General features: G+C 38.0%; 1 protein-coding gene across 1 annotated transcript in view; it reads left to right on the forward strand.

The window, feature by feature from the left end:
* MED12L (mediator complex subunit 12L) overlaps positions 1-16,552 on the forward strand; it is a 320,736-nt gene that overhangs the window by 75,573 nt on the left and 228,611 nt on the right. The window contains exons 8-10 of the mRNA XM_063098437.1: positions 212-361; positions 1,087-1,186; positions 1,509-1,645. Of these exons, the coding sequence (XP_062954507.1) occupies positions 212-361; positions 1,087-1,186; positions 1,509-1,645 (387 nt within the window). The remainder of the gene's footprint in view (positions 1-211; positions 362-1,086; positions 1,187-1,508; positions 1,646-16,552) is intronic.

A 16,552-nucleotide genomic window follows, 5' to 3' on the forward strand; every position in this document is an offset into this window, starting at 1 on the left:
CTATGGCTATACTTCCTCCCTTTCAAATTAATAACTCTTGGTTTTGTCTTATCATACGGAAAGTTATCATTTGGAAAGAATGGGGTAAGATATTTATATTTTAAACTCACTGGTAGGAAACCATAGTATAGTTATGACAAGATGTCATTTTAGCTGTTGTTACACTTTCTCCTTCCTCTAAGTATCCGGATTTTTCCCGTTTCATTTACAGACTGTCACTCTCTGTTGCCCAAGTGCCTTGGTGTGGAATTATTCCACAAATGAAAATAAGAGCGTGAACCCAGGCTCACCTCTGGATCTGCTGCAGGTGGCTCCTTCCAGCCTCCCCATGCCGGGTGGGAACACGGCTTTCAACCAGCAGGTAGACTCTCCATTTCAGTGGTTTGATGGATGTTTTCATTCTTGAGAGGCATCGGGCAAAATGGGCCACGCCTGGGTTTTAGCATCTCAGATACTTGCATCCATTCCCAGCTGTGCCCCTAACTCTCTGGGTGACCTTGGGGAAGTATTTAGCCTCTCTAAACCACAGAAGTTCATGAAGTTGCTTTCATCCTCTTGCTGGTAGTTCTTACTGAGAGTTCTGCCGTGTGACCACGACTCTTGTAGTAATTTGTGATATTAAGTAATTGTTATATATTCTTATTAGTACTGGGTTATTTGTTTCAAAGACTTGTGAAGCTTGAACCATAGAATCGTGACTAATATTTAGGATAAGATCTCTATCTTTTACCAAGCAGTTTTCGTTAATTAATAAAACATTGCTAGTTGCTTTCATGCATAGAAAGATGCCTCAAAGAGGATATTTTAGAACTTTCACCTTTCTGAATGGTGTCCTACAAAATTTTACTTGTAAACGTTTTTTGTAGGCATTTATTTTTATGAGCATTTATTATTAAAAACTGTCATTCAGTCAGCACATGCACATTTGAAAAATGCACTTCTTGGGCAACAAGCTGCATTTCCTACAATTCAGTCAAGATTGTAGTTCACTGTTGGATACCCTACTCATGCAGAAAAACCTGACATGATTTAGATTGCCACTGTGGCTTTCCAAGCACAAGTTAATTAGAAGCGATTTTCTTTCAGGTTCGGGCAAGGATTTATGAGGTGGAACAGCAGATAAAACAAAGAGGCCGGGCAGTGGAAGTTCGGTGGTCTTTTGACAAGTGCCAAGAGTCAACAGCAGGTACAGAACACAACAGAAGAATGAGTGCTTTGGAATGTTGGATTTTATGCCATGTTTCTGATTCTTGTAAACCACTCCATGTGAATAAGGCAGCTTTTTGACAGAGCCACCTGGTGGATTTTGAGGAAATTCTTCAGTTTATTTATTTTAGTTCCTGGCTGTCTAGAATGTTAAGTTTGGTTTTGTTGGCAATTCTTTGATAGCATATGCCAAGAATGATAATTTTTAAAAATTCCTTTTGCCTCACATAATGATGATCTTGTACTATGCTGTTCTGGCTTCATTTGGCCTCTTTAACTGCTCGCTTAATTTCTGTATCTAGGGGTGACTATTAGTCGGGTTTTGCACACGTTGGAAGTTTTGGATCGTCACTGTTTTGACCGAACTGATTCCAGCAATTCAATGGAGACGCTTTATCATAAGATTTTCTGGGCAAACCAGAACAAAGATAACCAAGAGGTAGTTAATATTTCTTTTCTTCTTTTCACTTTTTATTTTCTTAGCATATTTTCCTTTTTCTCATTCAGTAAACTCTTTTCTGCGAAATGTTGTATCTTATGAAGGCATACACACTTTGAAATCATTCTGTTGTTAGACAGAAATGACCCCCCATTATCAAAATGAAATGTCCATTGTACTGGTTTACCTAGGTAAATTAATTGGAAAGATTTTTCTTGGCCCTTTTACTATCATTCCCCATTATTTTAGTTTCAGCAGAATATCCTTAATCTAGGGATTATACTTCATACAGTGGTTTGGCTTTAACTTAAGGTGAATGTATTTTAATATTTAGCACAGCTGAGGGCAGTGCATAAATACTTGTGGTCATGGTCTTTGAAAAACCCTCAGACAATGTATTTTAGGGTTCTACAGATAAACAGAACCAATAGAAAAAAATGTGTGTGTGTGTCTCTGTGTGTTTATATATGTATTTGTATCTGTAATGGGAGAGAGGGAGAAAAGAGAGAGGTCTTTATTTTAAGAAATACACTCACATGGCTATGGGGGCTGGCAAATCTAAAATATGAAGGGCAGGCTTGAGAGCCAGGAAGAGTTGACGTTGCAGTTTTGAGACTGAAGGCTTTCTGGAGGCAGAATTCATTCTTCCTCTGGGGACCTCAGACTTTTCTGTGAAGGCCTTCAAGTGACCGGATTAGGTCTACCCACATTATGGAGGATAATCTGCTTTACTCAAAGTTTATTGATTTAAATGTTAATCCCATCTAAAAAAATACTTTTGCAGCAACATCTAGACTGGTGTTTGACCAAACAATTGAATACCATAGCCTAGCCAAGCTGACAGATAAAATTGACAATCATAGACAATTTTTATCTTATACTTTCCTAGCAGTAGAGTGTTTCATTAATGAACTGCTCTGTAAACATTGGATTTGCAATTTTTTTTTCCCTCAAACTTATTTGGGAGGAAATAAAAAGTTTGTCTTCTTTTCACAATGCAAGGTGTCTGTCATGTATCCAGCTTGTACTAGGCACTAGGGATACAGAGGTAAGTTTTAAGACACGTTCAGAGAACACCTTAGTTAGCTGATTATTAAGTATCTTTGATTTTTCTTTTTGGGAAATGCTTTGGGAATGCTTATGTGGAAAAAAGACATGAAACATCAGAAACAACAACCAAAAACCTTTCCTTATTCTAACTTTATGTGAACCTGATAAATGTTGCAGATTATTCCTCTTTTCGGAATAATTTGTGAATCATCACCCTGCTTCATAAAGAGATGGTTCAAGGCTACTTGTGTCAAGTAGGATCAGAATATTGAGAGCAAGGAACAGACTGAATGTATTTTTTAAACTCATGAATCTTAGTAGGAATGCTTATGTTAGTAGAGCATGCTGATTTTAAGTCTGTAATCCTCTGTTGACTGAGCAGGTTAGAGTGTTTCTGTGCTCTTTTGGGGTGGAAACCTTAAAGTCTACTTGTAGTACTTTCTTAGATAAAAGGCTTCAAGAGTGCTAAGGTTTTTAATACATAGAGGTTAGTTATCTGGAAGGAAAGTAGGAATACCCAAAGTTCAAGGTGTCTTTTGGATTGCTAAACTTCTTGCACTAAGTGTTGAGTGAAAGTGCATTGTTCCCTAGCAATGGAGCTCACAGGGAAAATAAAATAATATAAATTTTTTAAAAAGTACATTGTTTCCTGGTGAAGGTTTTACCAAGTTCATCAAAACCACTTCAGTTTTATGGTTAGTCTGACTGCGTATCTTTGTAGTGAGTGAACTGGCCAACTGGAGGGTTATTGCCCTGTTCGCCTGTGCAAACTTAAGTTACCCACAGGACTCTCAAGAGAAGATGATAATAAGAGTGTCTTATCCAGGGCAGAAATTATCTTGTGATATATTTTTAAATAAAATCACACTGTAGGGTTCTTTCTAAAGCACAGTTGTCTCCAGAATGGGTGCTTGAAATGAGTCTTTGGGTGCAAGAAGAATCAGTAGAACTAGATTACATTTTTAAAAACCTCTTTTTTCTGAGTTTTACATTGAATATTATTATGATAGTATATTTATAGAAATTATAAATAAGTGTGTATTGATAGTTTTTACTGAGAAAAAATCTGCGCTGACGGAGACATGAGAAATGTTTGGAAATCACTGCTCTAAGCTTCTAAAGTGAGCGACTTTTCCACCCAGATCACAGAGGTGTGGGCCACCAGAGGGCGCCATGTGCTCAGGGCTGAGAGCCCTGGGTGCTCTAGGAGCACACACCATTGGAAGGAATGGCAGTGCTGCTCCACTTAGCAGTAATTATATTGAATACTGACTCATCTCCGGAAAGATTTGGTGTGAGTTTTGGTTTTTTGTGGTTAATACACTGTTTTATGAGTAAGACAAAAAAATATATTTTAAACTCGTAATTCACACTGGTCACCTTTTCTCAATAATCTGGCTACTGAATGGACAGACCCTTCTGTAATACTTAACATTAGATTAGTTTTGAAAATATGGCTTTGACATCTGTGTGAGTGTGTGTGTGTGTGTGTGTGTGTGTGTATGTGTGTGTGTTTATCAAGGTTTGTATGTATATGTATGCAAATGACAAAGTTTTACCTCTTTGTTTACTCTTTACCAGGAATTAGTGTTTTCATGACTATTGAGTCACTTTATATATTTCTGGAATTCATGTATGAGGGGCCACACTGTGTTGACTGAGCAGTGGTGTGACCTTGAGCAAGGTCAAGGCTATGTGCCTCAGTGCCCTTGTTTGTTAAGTTGGCATGGAGCATGTGCCCTGTTCATCTCTAAGAAACCATGAGCACTTTGAAAATTATGAAGCACTATTACAAATATGTTTTGAAAGCTGTTATTATGAACAATAATAATAAAGCAGTCATTAGAATTGTATTGGAAGAACCAGTATGGTGAAGCTGTTCTCTGGTAAGAAGCAGCTGTGCAGTAGTGTGGGCAGGGTGCAAAAGATATTTCACTTCTTCAAAATGTGCTCCCCCTTTCTTGGTTTCATAATTCGTCTTAGGATTTAGACAATGTGAGAGGTAATAGAAAAGATTACCAACCTTTGTAGTGCAACGGGTTGGAGGTTCGCTCTTACCGGAAGTCGTGTCTAGCTATGCCTGGGCCCTGGGAGGCACAGCCTGTTACCCACCTCTGTTTGGGAGACTTGGATTTCACCCTCCCCAGTTCCCTTTTCTCTGAACCTGCTAAGGGGAAATCTAATCCTCTCTGCTTCCTTGTAGGAAGGGAGGAGAGCATCTGTCCAAATGGGCGAAGCCAAAGGGTCTGAGGTTCAGATTTGTGTGTGAGATCAGTTTCGATATTTGGTGAAGGCCCGTTGGCAACTGTAATGCATGGGATGAAGGCATTCGAGGCTCCCACCTGGGGTTGGATCGTGGTCACAAGAGTGAGGGCCGGAGCCCACGCTGTGTCATGCTGGGTGTGCTGGGCCTGTGGCATGCGTTTGTTAGCTCCTCCTGGCATGCGTTGTCCTTTGCCCTCTCCCTCCCTCTTCCCCTTGCTCCCCAGAGCCTCAGCTACTGCTTCTGTGTCTGGGCTTGGGTACTGTGGTAAGGGACGTGGAAATAAAAATCTCAGAAACCTTAATGTTTACTTATTCTAGATTTATGTTGCTTGATTTTCCATTCAGTGTAGTGTGAGCTATAAAAATTGTAACACTTAGGTCAAGACTTTGAGACTCCATGCAGGTGGTGTGAAATGGCGGTGGGCTGCCGTGTATAGGGCGGCCGAAATGGGCATGCCTCTTGGATTCTACTTGGGATTGCAGACCCACTGTTGCCTGATGATCCAACATTTCAAGGGAAGCTGGATGTCGAGATCTGTACGTAAACTTTCTCAGTCTTAAACCTCTGTGCAGGCCAAGCAGTGTGTCTGTTGGCTATGTCACTCAGATGCCTGTCACTTTCTAGCTCCTTGGGCATGTTTTATACGGGTACTCACTCCTGTGCCTGTTTAGTGTTTGAGAGCCATTTCTACTCTAGGTGGTGGAGGTTGAGAAGGTGACATCCATCCAAGAGAGTTGTTAGGTGGGCTGTGGGACTTCCCTATTCCACACACTGACTAGTTCTGTCACGTGTGACCTCACCTCTGAGCAGCAGGCTGAAGAGGGTGCCCCTCAGCCTTGCAGAGCTTCAGACCACTTCCTTCCTCTTGGCTGCTCTCCTTGTTTGTGATGGGTGTGAGAGCAGAGGCAGCTGTATCTTTGGGTGCTTCAGGGACATGGATAGGGAATGTCTAAAGATGGCAGGAATAGCTGCCTTTTCACTTCTCTCTTTGGGGCTCCAGGAAGCAAACTTTATTCTGAGTAATGAAAAGGCTGAGCCAGCTGCACTGAGCAGAATACTCTGTAACAGCAGCAGGGTGAGCGTTTCCTCTTTTCCTGTTAGTAAAACCATCACACACCAAAAACCTAAACACCTACATATCTATATGGTTTGTATTTGTTTTATGCTTGACTGCTCATGAAGAATTCTCTGAACAGGTGTGACGAGTTTATATTGATGTTTTGAGTGGCAAAGGGTCCTAAATCTGGAAAATATGCTTTCCTCACCTTGGGCACAGGGCCATCTAGGCTGAACCAGGTCTGTTTCAATGTGGCTTAAGAACTCTGTCTGACCACCACAATCTGAAAGAAAAAGGCTTGGTTTCCATCTTGCTGCGGCGTTCTACATTTGTCTTCCTGTAGCTGCGTCAACTCAGGGGTGTGTTTCTCCTGCTCACCAGTAAGCACATCATCAGTCCCTGCCCCATTTCTGGGTCCCAACAGGTACTCAGTGGACATTTATCGAATTTGTTTTTTGGACCTCATAAAAAAACTGCATGGAGCAGTGGACTAGAAGGGGAAACACCTCTATAAGATTTGGCTTGGAAGGGTAGGGATGAGTACAGTAATGAAGTCTCTATATGTCAGTCCTACCGATGGTACAGGCTCAGGTGTGCAAGAGAATATGTACACGTGGAAGGGTGTAGCTCATGGGAGAGCTCTCAGCTGCAAAATGAGCAGGTTAGTGCATTTCTTTGGGGGCATCATGGACAATTCACATATTCTTGATGAGTCTCAGTTTCCTCATTTGTGAAATAGGTGTTCTTGATCCTGATGATGTGAAAACAACATGACCATATCTGTAAACCATTTAGATATTTATAGTTCCTCGCATGTAAATGAATACTTAATAAACACTGGCTGTTATTACTGCCTGATGTATATAGAGAAGCAGTTAAAAACTCAGGAGAAATAGAACATGATCAGAGACTTATAGTGAGTCCCTTGGGGCTACTGTGGATGGACACACACACACACACACACACACACACACACACACACGTACACACGTACACACATACACACAAATATCCATTGCACAGTTCACTAATCCGTAAGGTGCAGCCTGGATCTGCCTGGCTTTTTACATGCTTTGATTTCTGCAAAGTCTTTACCCTCAATAGGGAAGCATTTTGTTTTTTCTTAACATAAGTCTATTAGTAAAAGGCCAATTATATTAACTTAGTTGTGAAAACAAAATTGTGTGTCCAGACATTTAGACTTTGCTGTTACCGAGAAGGGCCAGTAATGAATCTGTTTAGATTGGGGTGGGCCTCTTGGTTTGTTTTTGAGCATGTATGAAGGTCTTTTTTCTTAATACTTTTTTGAGAAGCATCAGGCCCTGCTTTAGTGTCTTGTCATCTTATTTAAGTTTTCCCTGGCCTGTGAGACACATTTTTTTAGTCTCCTACTTTAAAGATGAAGTAGCCAGTGCTTGGAGAGTATGAGTTGTCCAGGCTGATACTCAGCTCATTGGTGGGAGGATAGGGATTGGAATCCTAAATGATACCAGAATGACACTCTTAACTAGTACATTCTTTTCCTTGTACTGTTCATTTAAAAAGGATTTTATTACAGATATCAATATAGCTGAACAAACATACTTCAGATGTGATTTTGGAAAAAAGAGGAAGAAACTTTTGTAATTTCCATGAACAATTTTCAAATATTAACATTAACACATTTATATGTGGGAATAATCTCTATTAATTTTTAAAAGCTTGTTTGACAATTTAACCTAATAAACAATTTTAAATTAGAAAATTCAGATTCTCAAGTTCAGCAAACTGGCTTGGTATCATACCATAGACTTTAGGCTGATTCAGACCTGGTTCTGAATCTTGGCTTCGCTGCCAAGTATCTGGGTGGCCTAACACTAGCTCCCTTATAACCTCTCTTAGTGTCAGTGTCTTTGTACAATGGCTTTACTAGTAGAATCCACTTCATATGGTAGCATATGATAAACAATTAATAAATGCCAGTAGTTGTGTTCTTCACTGGGCAACTTTGATTGTCCAGAGAGTAGAACAAAGCACCATCTTTTAGAAATTTATGTTTTCTTTCTTTTTGGTGGCCAGCAGGTATGGCCGTGACCTTGGTGTTATAAGTCTGTGCTATAACCAGCTGAGCTAACCATCTAGCCCTTTATATTTCCCTTCTTATCTGTATGTTACCTTCAGCGTTCATAAAAGGCGACCAGTAAAGCTTATTGTACTGTACGGTGATGACTTTTAGAAATTAAGCACAGTGTTTTAATTATTTTAAATATGAGAGACATGTACTTTCAAGGAATTTTGGAGGGATTTTACTTTGCGATTATGATTCATCCCACATACGACTTCTGTTATGTGATTACATATTTCTCAAAACAACACTGTTTTCTCATTTTTATTGTTATTTAAATGTTGGTGATTTAACTGAGGGATAGGAAATTCACTTTTTGTCATAGTGCAAATTAATGACAATTGATTTAAACACTCAGAGGAATTGTCTTAATTTTGTTTTCTTATCTATCTCGTTTCTTCTCAGAACTCATAGCTGTACTACTTTTAACTGCTGCTCAAAAAGAAAAGAAAAAAATCAAGAAGTTGCTTTTGCTTCCATGATATATGTTTTGTTTTTTAGATGTCACAAGACCTAAAGACTGCCAATATTGATTTAAGGATGTAAGACTAGGAAAACCTGTCCTTTTCCCTGTCAAAAATAATCATCTTGAATATCTCTTGGAAATGTGCATATGGAAACTGTCATGTATATAAAGATTATCAAAAATGAATACCATTTATATAATAAATCCTGTGAGTTGGTGGTAAACAGTCTTAGGTTTATTACCTTATATGGTGATTCTCACTATTAGAAATGCTGCTTGTGACCATATACAACAGGCTTACGTTGTATTAGCAGTTGAGACCAATTTTTAACTTATGTGACTCTTGAAATTCATCCAGCTCTTCATAATATGCCTCAGCTTGCAAACTATTTGACTTACTAATATCACTGTCTTGCATATTATTCCATATTATTTATTGGTGCTGTAATATAAATAATGTTTCTTCCAAGTTTAACCATTTTGTTGTTGATTGATTAAGAGTGATTGATTTCGTTTATAAACATGCCCTTTTAGTCTAAGATTAAACAGCCATTGAAGAGCTTTATTCAGAATAGTGTCTGATTTCAAGTCCTTTTAGTTAGCTGTTGCTTACAGTAATGAGTCATCGATTTTGCCTTGCTCCCTTTTATGGAATTGTTTTATAATCTAGGTAATATATTAAGAAATTTCATATTTTAGAATAGCAAACAGTCTTACCAAGTATCTTCTAAAGTAAGCCTGTCTAACAGATGTTGTCGCCAATTATTTTCCCTTCTTTATTTGTTGAAGAGTAGAAGATGCATAGTTAGCTTCTATAGATTATTAGATTATTGAGTGATTGAATAAGCACTTAATTAGGCTTAATCTATCTGATTTGTGCCTGCCCTCTCCCAGGAAAGAAAAATGTGACAAATCCCTCTTATGATGAAACCTTTTTTTACATTTGGGATATCTTTATTATAGATGTAGATAGCACTATTAATGATGATTATTTGCTACAGAATTAATAATTTCACTCTTTCATCGTTGTGGATGTGTCCCAAGTTCATGAGGCCAAATAATCAATTCTATTATTGGACGGACTTATTGATTTTTAAATTTTGTGTCCATTCACCTTACCTGTTCTCATTTTAGAAGTCCTTCTTTTTGTGATTGTTATATACCTGAATACATTCTTGATAGTAAGGAGTCTCTTTCAGCCTGCAGCTTGGACTCCAATTCCACTCCCCTGCCCAGGAGGGAGGCATTTTGGCATAAGAGTCCCCTCTGGGGAGCCAGATAGCTTGAGTTGGATGTTCAGGTCTGTAACCTGGCAGTTGTGAGACATGTCACAAGTTGTTTAACCTTTAGGCTTCAGTTTGCTCAACTATAAAATTATAGGATTGTTAAAGCATTAGAACAGGGCGTACTGTATAACAAATAGTCGTTATATATACCAGCAGTAATACCATTAATTTTGGTCTGTGTTTTTTGGATATTTTTTCTAGAGGGGTGTGTGTGTGTATAAATAAATTAAAAACACTTAATTACTATAACAGGTTGGAGGATGTAAATGGGATTGCACTCTACATAACAGTCTACAGGATCTTTTTTTTTTCCCTTCTACTGCTCAGTATTTTCTATCACTTTTTGTTTATTTGTTTTATTAGATCTAATAAAATTTTCCTACTAATTCTCTGGTTTGGTGGGAGGACATCATCACTTTATGCAAACTGTTGCCACATCCTTTCAAATGTGAGGATACTTCAGAAAGTTTTTGGAAAAATGGAATTAAAAGATGATACAAATCCTTCCAACAAACTTTCTGAAGACCCCTCATATTTATTCTTTCTCTTCTTTTGGCTAACCTTCTGGAATGATGTTAGATTATAGTGTTGAGGTAGCACCCTTGATTCATTAAATCCAGAATGGGGATGCTTCCAGAGTTTCACACTTAACCAACTGTTGGATTAAGTCAGATATTTTTCGACATTAAGTGCATCTCTAAAGTCCCCCACCCCACCTTGTTTTTTCTGTGGTTTCATATAACACAGTTTATTGCTTTTACTCTTTGATTAATAAAAATCTATCGAATATACTGTGTGCCAGGCACTGTGGTAGGTGCTGAAAATAAAACCATGAAAAAGCCAAATGGCTGCCTTACTTCAGAAAGTTCATGGAAAAGTAGAATTAAAAGATAAAACGATTCTTTCCGTAAACTTTTTGAAGTACCCTTGTATATGAGCATCTAGTCTAGCAGGTGTTAGAGGAAGAATGAAGCCTTTCGTACCTCACTGCTTTGCTTTCATTTTCTTTGTATCAGTTATATCAGAACTCTGGCTTGTCCCTAGAGAGGCGGAAGTCAGGGCTCGAACAGGGGTGGCATTCACTGACTGGAGTGGGGCAGGACACTAGTCTTCCTGGGGTCCATGTGAGTCACCTGGGAGATTTCTACGTAATGATGATTCTCTTTGTGTGTCAGGTGATCTTGCCTCCCCGGGAGGTGAGCAGCAGCCTGGCACTCCACAAAGTGTGGGCTTTGGAATTAGCACTCCCCAGTTCTGCTGCTTTCTATTTCTGTGCTCTTGGCCATCTTCCTTAATTTCTTTGAACTTCAGTTTTCTTATCTGTGAAATGGGAGTAGCAACACCTGCTTCAGAGTTTAAGATTAGAGATGATGTTTATAAAACTTCCAGTACCTGTTCAATAAATATTTTTATTATTGTTACTGCTACTACCAGTTGTTGGAAATTTAAAACTGTTAATTATTATTGCCATGATTATCTGGTTTAATTCATGCCAAGACCAGTAGTTAGCCAGACTTGTAGTTTGCTGCCCTTTCTCTGACAGTAAGTGTGTGTCATGGCTCCCCCCACCCTGTTCTTGTGTATTCCATTTGCCTGTGCCTACTTACAAGCTAGAGGAGGCATGCTGTGAGTTTTCCTACAACTTCCTGCTATTCCTTGTGAAGTACCGATATGGACACCTGCCTGTTAATTACTCCTGAAGACCCCAACTCTCCTTTATAGTGTTTGGGATGATGACGTAATTTCCTTCAGTAGTTCTCAGTGGTGTGACTGACTCCAGGGCAGTACCTGAGCCTTTCTAATGGATATTTGTAGCCAATAGCTGGAGATCTAATAGCCCACAGAGCTATGTTGTGAAAGGTGTATATTACGTAGAAGTAAATATTACAGCACAAGGGAGCAGAATACAGAGGCTGTAAGCACTGAGGGGAGTCAGGAGAAGCCTGAGAAGCTTGGGGCTCTCACAAAGGGCATTGTGTACCCTGGAGGGAAGGTCAAAATCACCTTCCCCGGTTCTTTGCACACACACATTTTGCTTAACCTATTTGGTTCATTTCTAAGAGATATGTTGTGGTAAGAACTCCATTTCTTAGCTGAGTGATCTTAGACAAGTTATCTACAATCTCTGTGCCTTGGTTTCCTTGTCTGTAAACTGGGGATAATAATAATAACTAGCTCATAGGCTGTGAAGATTAAAAGAAATAATTCTTGAAATGTAATATCGCAGTGTCTGACTGTAAATTGAGTAAACAAACACTCAGTAAATGGTAATTATCTTTATTACTGCCACCTATAAATTTGCTAAGATATCATTATTGATTTTGAGAGTGATTAAATCCATGTTATTTTGTATTAAATTTTCATTAGAAACAACTGAAAAGATTTACATTTAAGATTAAGTTTTCAATTTTTTGTTTTTGTTGTGTCTGCCTTGGTCAGTTATGAATCCTTAGACTTTAGTAATGACAAGAATAAGCAATAAATGTTGAAGAAAACCTATTCTGAAAAATGGGTTTTTAATCATAACAGAAACAGACAACTTTATTTGGTCAGGGCTAATGTATTTTAGCATTGAAAACATCTTACAAGATTGAGTATAGGGCACTATATGTAATGAGTACCTTGATAGAGTGATTTTTTTTTCCCTTTTGTCCAAAGAATTGCCTAAAATTTTCACTGCCTATCAAAGCCCCAAATCTAGAATATAACATTAAAGCTGAGAGGATAGGATACTATGATTGGCAACCCGCCTTTGTCACCTGGGGGCAGGATCAGTACCCCAGAAGAAGTAGGGGTACTGCATCTGGAAGAAAGAGAGGTGGCACACAGAGAGCAGGAGAAGTACCCTTCTTGGACAGGACTTGGGATTCACAGTTGGCCATATACATTTGTCCTCTCCTTCTCCCATCTTGCCACTCTTATTTATACTCCTTTAACCAGGTATCGAAATACCACCCATTTGCCTGTGGAAAAATGGAAATAAAAACAAAGCAGCAACAACAAAAATTCCCATTTTATAGCTGCGTTGCTATCCGCAAATTCTCTTGCCTATGAGCCATCCATAGGAACCACTCTCTCCCTGTGAGGTCACCCTGTTTTTCTCTGATTTGATCCATTACGTGCCTCTTTTTAATTGAAGAGGGAAGCTGTCTTTGTCAGTTCTTGGGGCTAGGATAGAGAGTGTTTTGGTAGCATACTTCACTGATGCCTGGAGCACGTGTCTTTTTACTTTATTTCTTGGGCAGAAATTGAATTATTGGAGCAAATAATAACATTTTTAAGCTTCTTGTTGTGTAAGAGAAATTATGTCCAAGAGGACAGTACCAATTTTTATCCCTACAAAGTAATACATGAGAATGTGTCTAGTGCCTAGAAGAGGTCCTGGCAATACTAGTAGGTACTCTATAAATATTTATCGAATGGATTAATAAGTAAATGAATGAATGCCTGTTCTATGGCACCTTTCTTCAGTTTGTTCCCATTAAACTTATTTGCCATTTAGTGACCAGTCCTCTGCCTCTATAGTTCCTTGAACCACAACCATGTTTTTCACCTTTTATGTGTTTGCATAAAACTACTTTGAATTAATTTCCTATTGCTACTGTATCAAGTTATCAGAATTTAGTGGCCTTAAACAACACAAATTTATTGTGTTACATTTCTAGAGGTTAGGTTCTTACTGGGCTGTGTCCAAGGTGTTATTTATTCTGCATTTCTTCTGGAGCCTCTGTGGGAGAATACTTTTTTTGTTTTGTTTTGTTTTTGCCTTTTCCAGCTTCTGGGGGCTGTCAGCATTCCTTAGCTGGGGACGCCTTCCTCCATCTTCAAAGCCAACATCAGAACATTTTCAGATCTGTCCCTGCCTCTGACTTCTGTGTCCCATCTCTTTCTCTGGCCCTTCTGCCTTCCTCTTTTACTTATAAACCCAGCCAGATGATCCAGGATCACCTCTCCATCTCAAGATCCTTAACTTAATCACATATGCACAGTCTCTCTTGCCATTTAAGGTAACATATTCACAGGTCCTGAGATTAGGATGAGGATGTCTTTTGGGGTGGGGGGCATTATACTGCCCACCACATATTTATTTTTCCTTTTGTTCATCAGTCTTGAAATTGAACTCATTGGAGATTTTTCTTGAAAGCTACCTTCTAAAGGAAATATCTAATAATTCCCCTCAGTCTTTCTTCTCTGCTCATGTTGCGTGCTGTTGTCTTTCTGAGATAATTTTCGTGTCCTTTTTTATGCATCTGAGTTATTTATATACATTTATGCCTCTCCCACTTAATAGTCATCTCATTGAAGGCAGAGAGGCTCTATATAATTTATATCTTGAACTACTAAATTACCTCAAAATTTGCCTTGTTATGTGTAAAAACAGTATTAATCGAATTTTACTTCACAGATAATTATTAGTTGTTTTAAAGGAAAGGAACTTACTATTTTTAGAAATTTGTTTGTAGGATGAGAATGCATTTCAGTATATGTATTTGGAATCATGATGTCCTGTTGACAGTTATTTGAGTTAATTTGTAAGTTAGCACCTGGTAGGTAAGTGGAATTCATTCTCTAATAGTTTTCTAAAAGTTGATTAATGGAGAGCAGTGTAGGGGACATGAGGCCTGTCTGTGGGGGAAGCATGAGTCATGAATGTCTGCTTGTATGTGTGTTGAACATTTTTGGTGGACATTCCCTGGAACTGATGTTCAGAGTCATATATGCTCCTTATTTTTGATAATTAGTGGAATCTAGAAAAGGCCTCTTGGTAAATATACTTAAAATGGGGACCAACACTTCATAGTAAAGAGTGGGAAGAAAAAGTGTTTGAATGGGACATTATCTTGAAAAATAATGATAAAATAATAAAAAATTTATAACTTACAGATAATTTTTCAATAATGAAGAACTTATAAAATATTTTAAGACCCAAAGACATAAATATGTAATTATTCATATTGCAGAGATAGCTTGCTTTCAAGTCGGTGTACTATTACCTGATTTTCCAATATGATCTTCTGAGAAGTTAGTGTAAGTTACTATAAAACTTCTTTGGTAATATTTTATCGTTCCTTTTAAAATAGGCTTAGAACCTGCCTGTTTCTTCGTCCCCCGCATTCTGATAGCCTAAGGAAAGGGGGCATTTCTTGGCAGGCTGTTTGATACTGAGAAAGCAGTGGGCTTTGCAGTGTTGGAGTCTGGTCAGTACTGGAAAATATTGATTGGTTAAAAATAGATTTTAAAACGTATAACTTTCATAGGAGTAATTGATATGAAGACAAGAAAATTTCTGTGCTAAAACTTTGCGTTTAAATGAGCTCAGTCTTTTCGGCAGCATTTTCCGCAGGGTTTTTATCTCTGATTTTCTTAATTCACGTACTTGGTAAGTCTCAGAAATTGAAACTATAACAGCAGCAGGTAGACAGCAGTCTTTAAAATTTCCCCCCCTTTCTAAAATTAACTTATTTTTTTATTAGCATATTCATCATTACAAATCATGATTTTTCTTTATGACCTTTACCCAACCTGACCCTCCCCTGTCTTTAAGATTGAGTTAAGACCTGAGTCAGTGAGCTGGGATGGACGGACGCTCATCTCCTGTGAGGGCAGAAGGTGCGGCGATGAGGCTCGCTTATTCCTCCACACTGTCAATGTGCCTCGTTGCCTTACAGTTCCTTGTCTTTTGTGCTTTTCCCTCGAGAAGGTGAACTTTTTGGGAATAGGCACCAGATCTTTTAAATTGTTCTCTCAATGTCTACCTTAGCATGGGTATTTTTTAAAAGCCCTTAATGGGTGCTTTTGGAAGTAAATTGACTCCTTCCTGGGACTTGTTTTCTAGCATATTATCCCCAACCAGTGGTCCTATCTGGATGTATTCAGAAGAAATCTTTTCCTTTATATGTTTTTTCTGTGCTTCTCTAGGTCAGTCAGGGCCTGTTAAGTTGGGTGACTCAGAACTTCTATTTCCTCAGGGGTTTTTAAGTTTGTTCACAATCTGTTTTTAAGGGAATCTGGAATTCTGTAAAAATTCTAGGCTTATTTCATATTCTAAATTAGCATCCAAGGATATTGTACCGTGGATATTTTTCAAATACATATTTCTTTGGTGTAAAAATAATATTTGCTTATTCAAAATTTGGAATATGCACAAAAATATAAATAAAATAAAAGTCACACATTGGTGGGTATTTTGTTTCTCATTCATGTTTAAAAATATGGAAGTGAAAATATTCTTTAAAAATAAAAATTGGAAGATTATGTAATTCCAGCTCATGATTATTGCTTTATATAAATCATTGTCATTTCTAATAACCATTTCTAGCAGTCCTAAAAGAATAATTTTACTTATTTAATGCAGCATTGTGACCTTGCAGTAACTTAATGGAATAAGGACATGAAAAGGTGAAAGAAAGAACATTTTAATTTGGCTCAATATTTTTTTTTTTTGAGAGAAATTAAAGTTGCTTGGAATGACAAGCAACTTTAATACCTAAAGGAGTGAGATTATATGAATTAGGAGAGAAGAAATGTCTCTGAATGTTTTCATTGCATATTTAGAAACATAATTTAGAGATGAGAGCAAGCTGATTGAAAATAATGTGAATGCTTTAAGAATTATAACAGTGCTTCTATATTTTACGTTATAAATGCAGTAGGTCTGGTATTGGGTTTATGCCAGTG

This window comes from Cynocephalus volans, chromosome 1, assembly GCF_027409185.1.
Source record: "Cynocephalus volans isolate mCynVol1 chromosome 1, mCynVol1.pri, whole genome shotgun sequence".
Classification (NCBI taxonomy): Eukaryota; Metazoa; Chordata; class Mammalia; order Dermoptera; family Cynocephalidae; genus Cynocephalus; species Cynocephalus volans.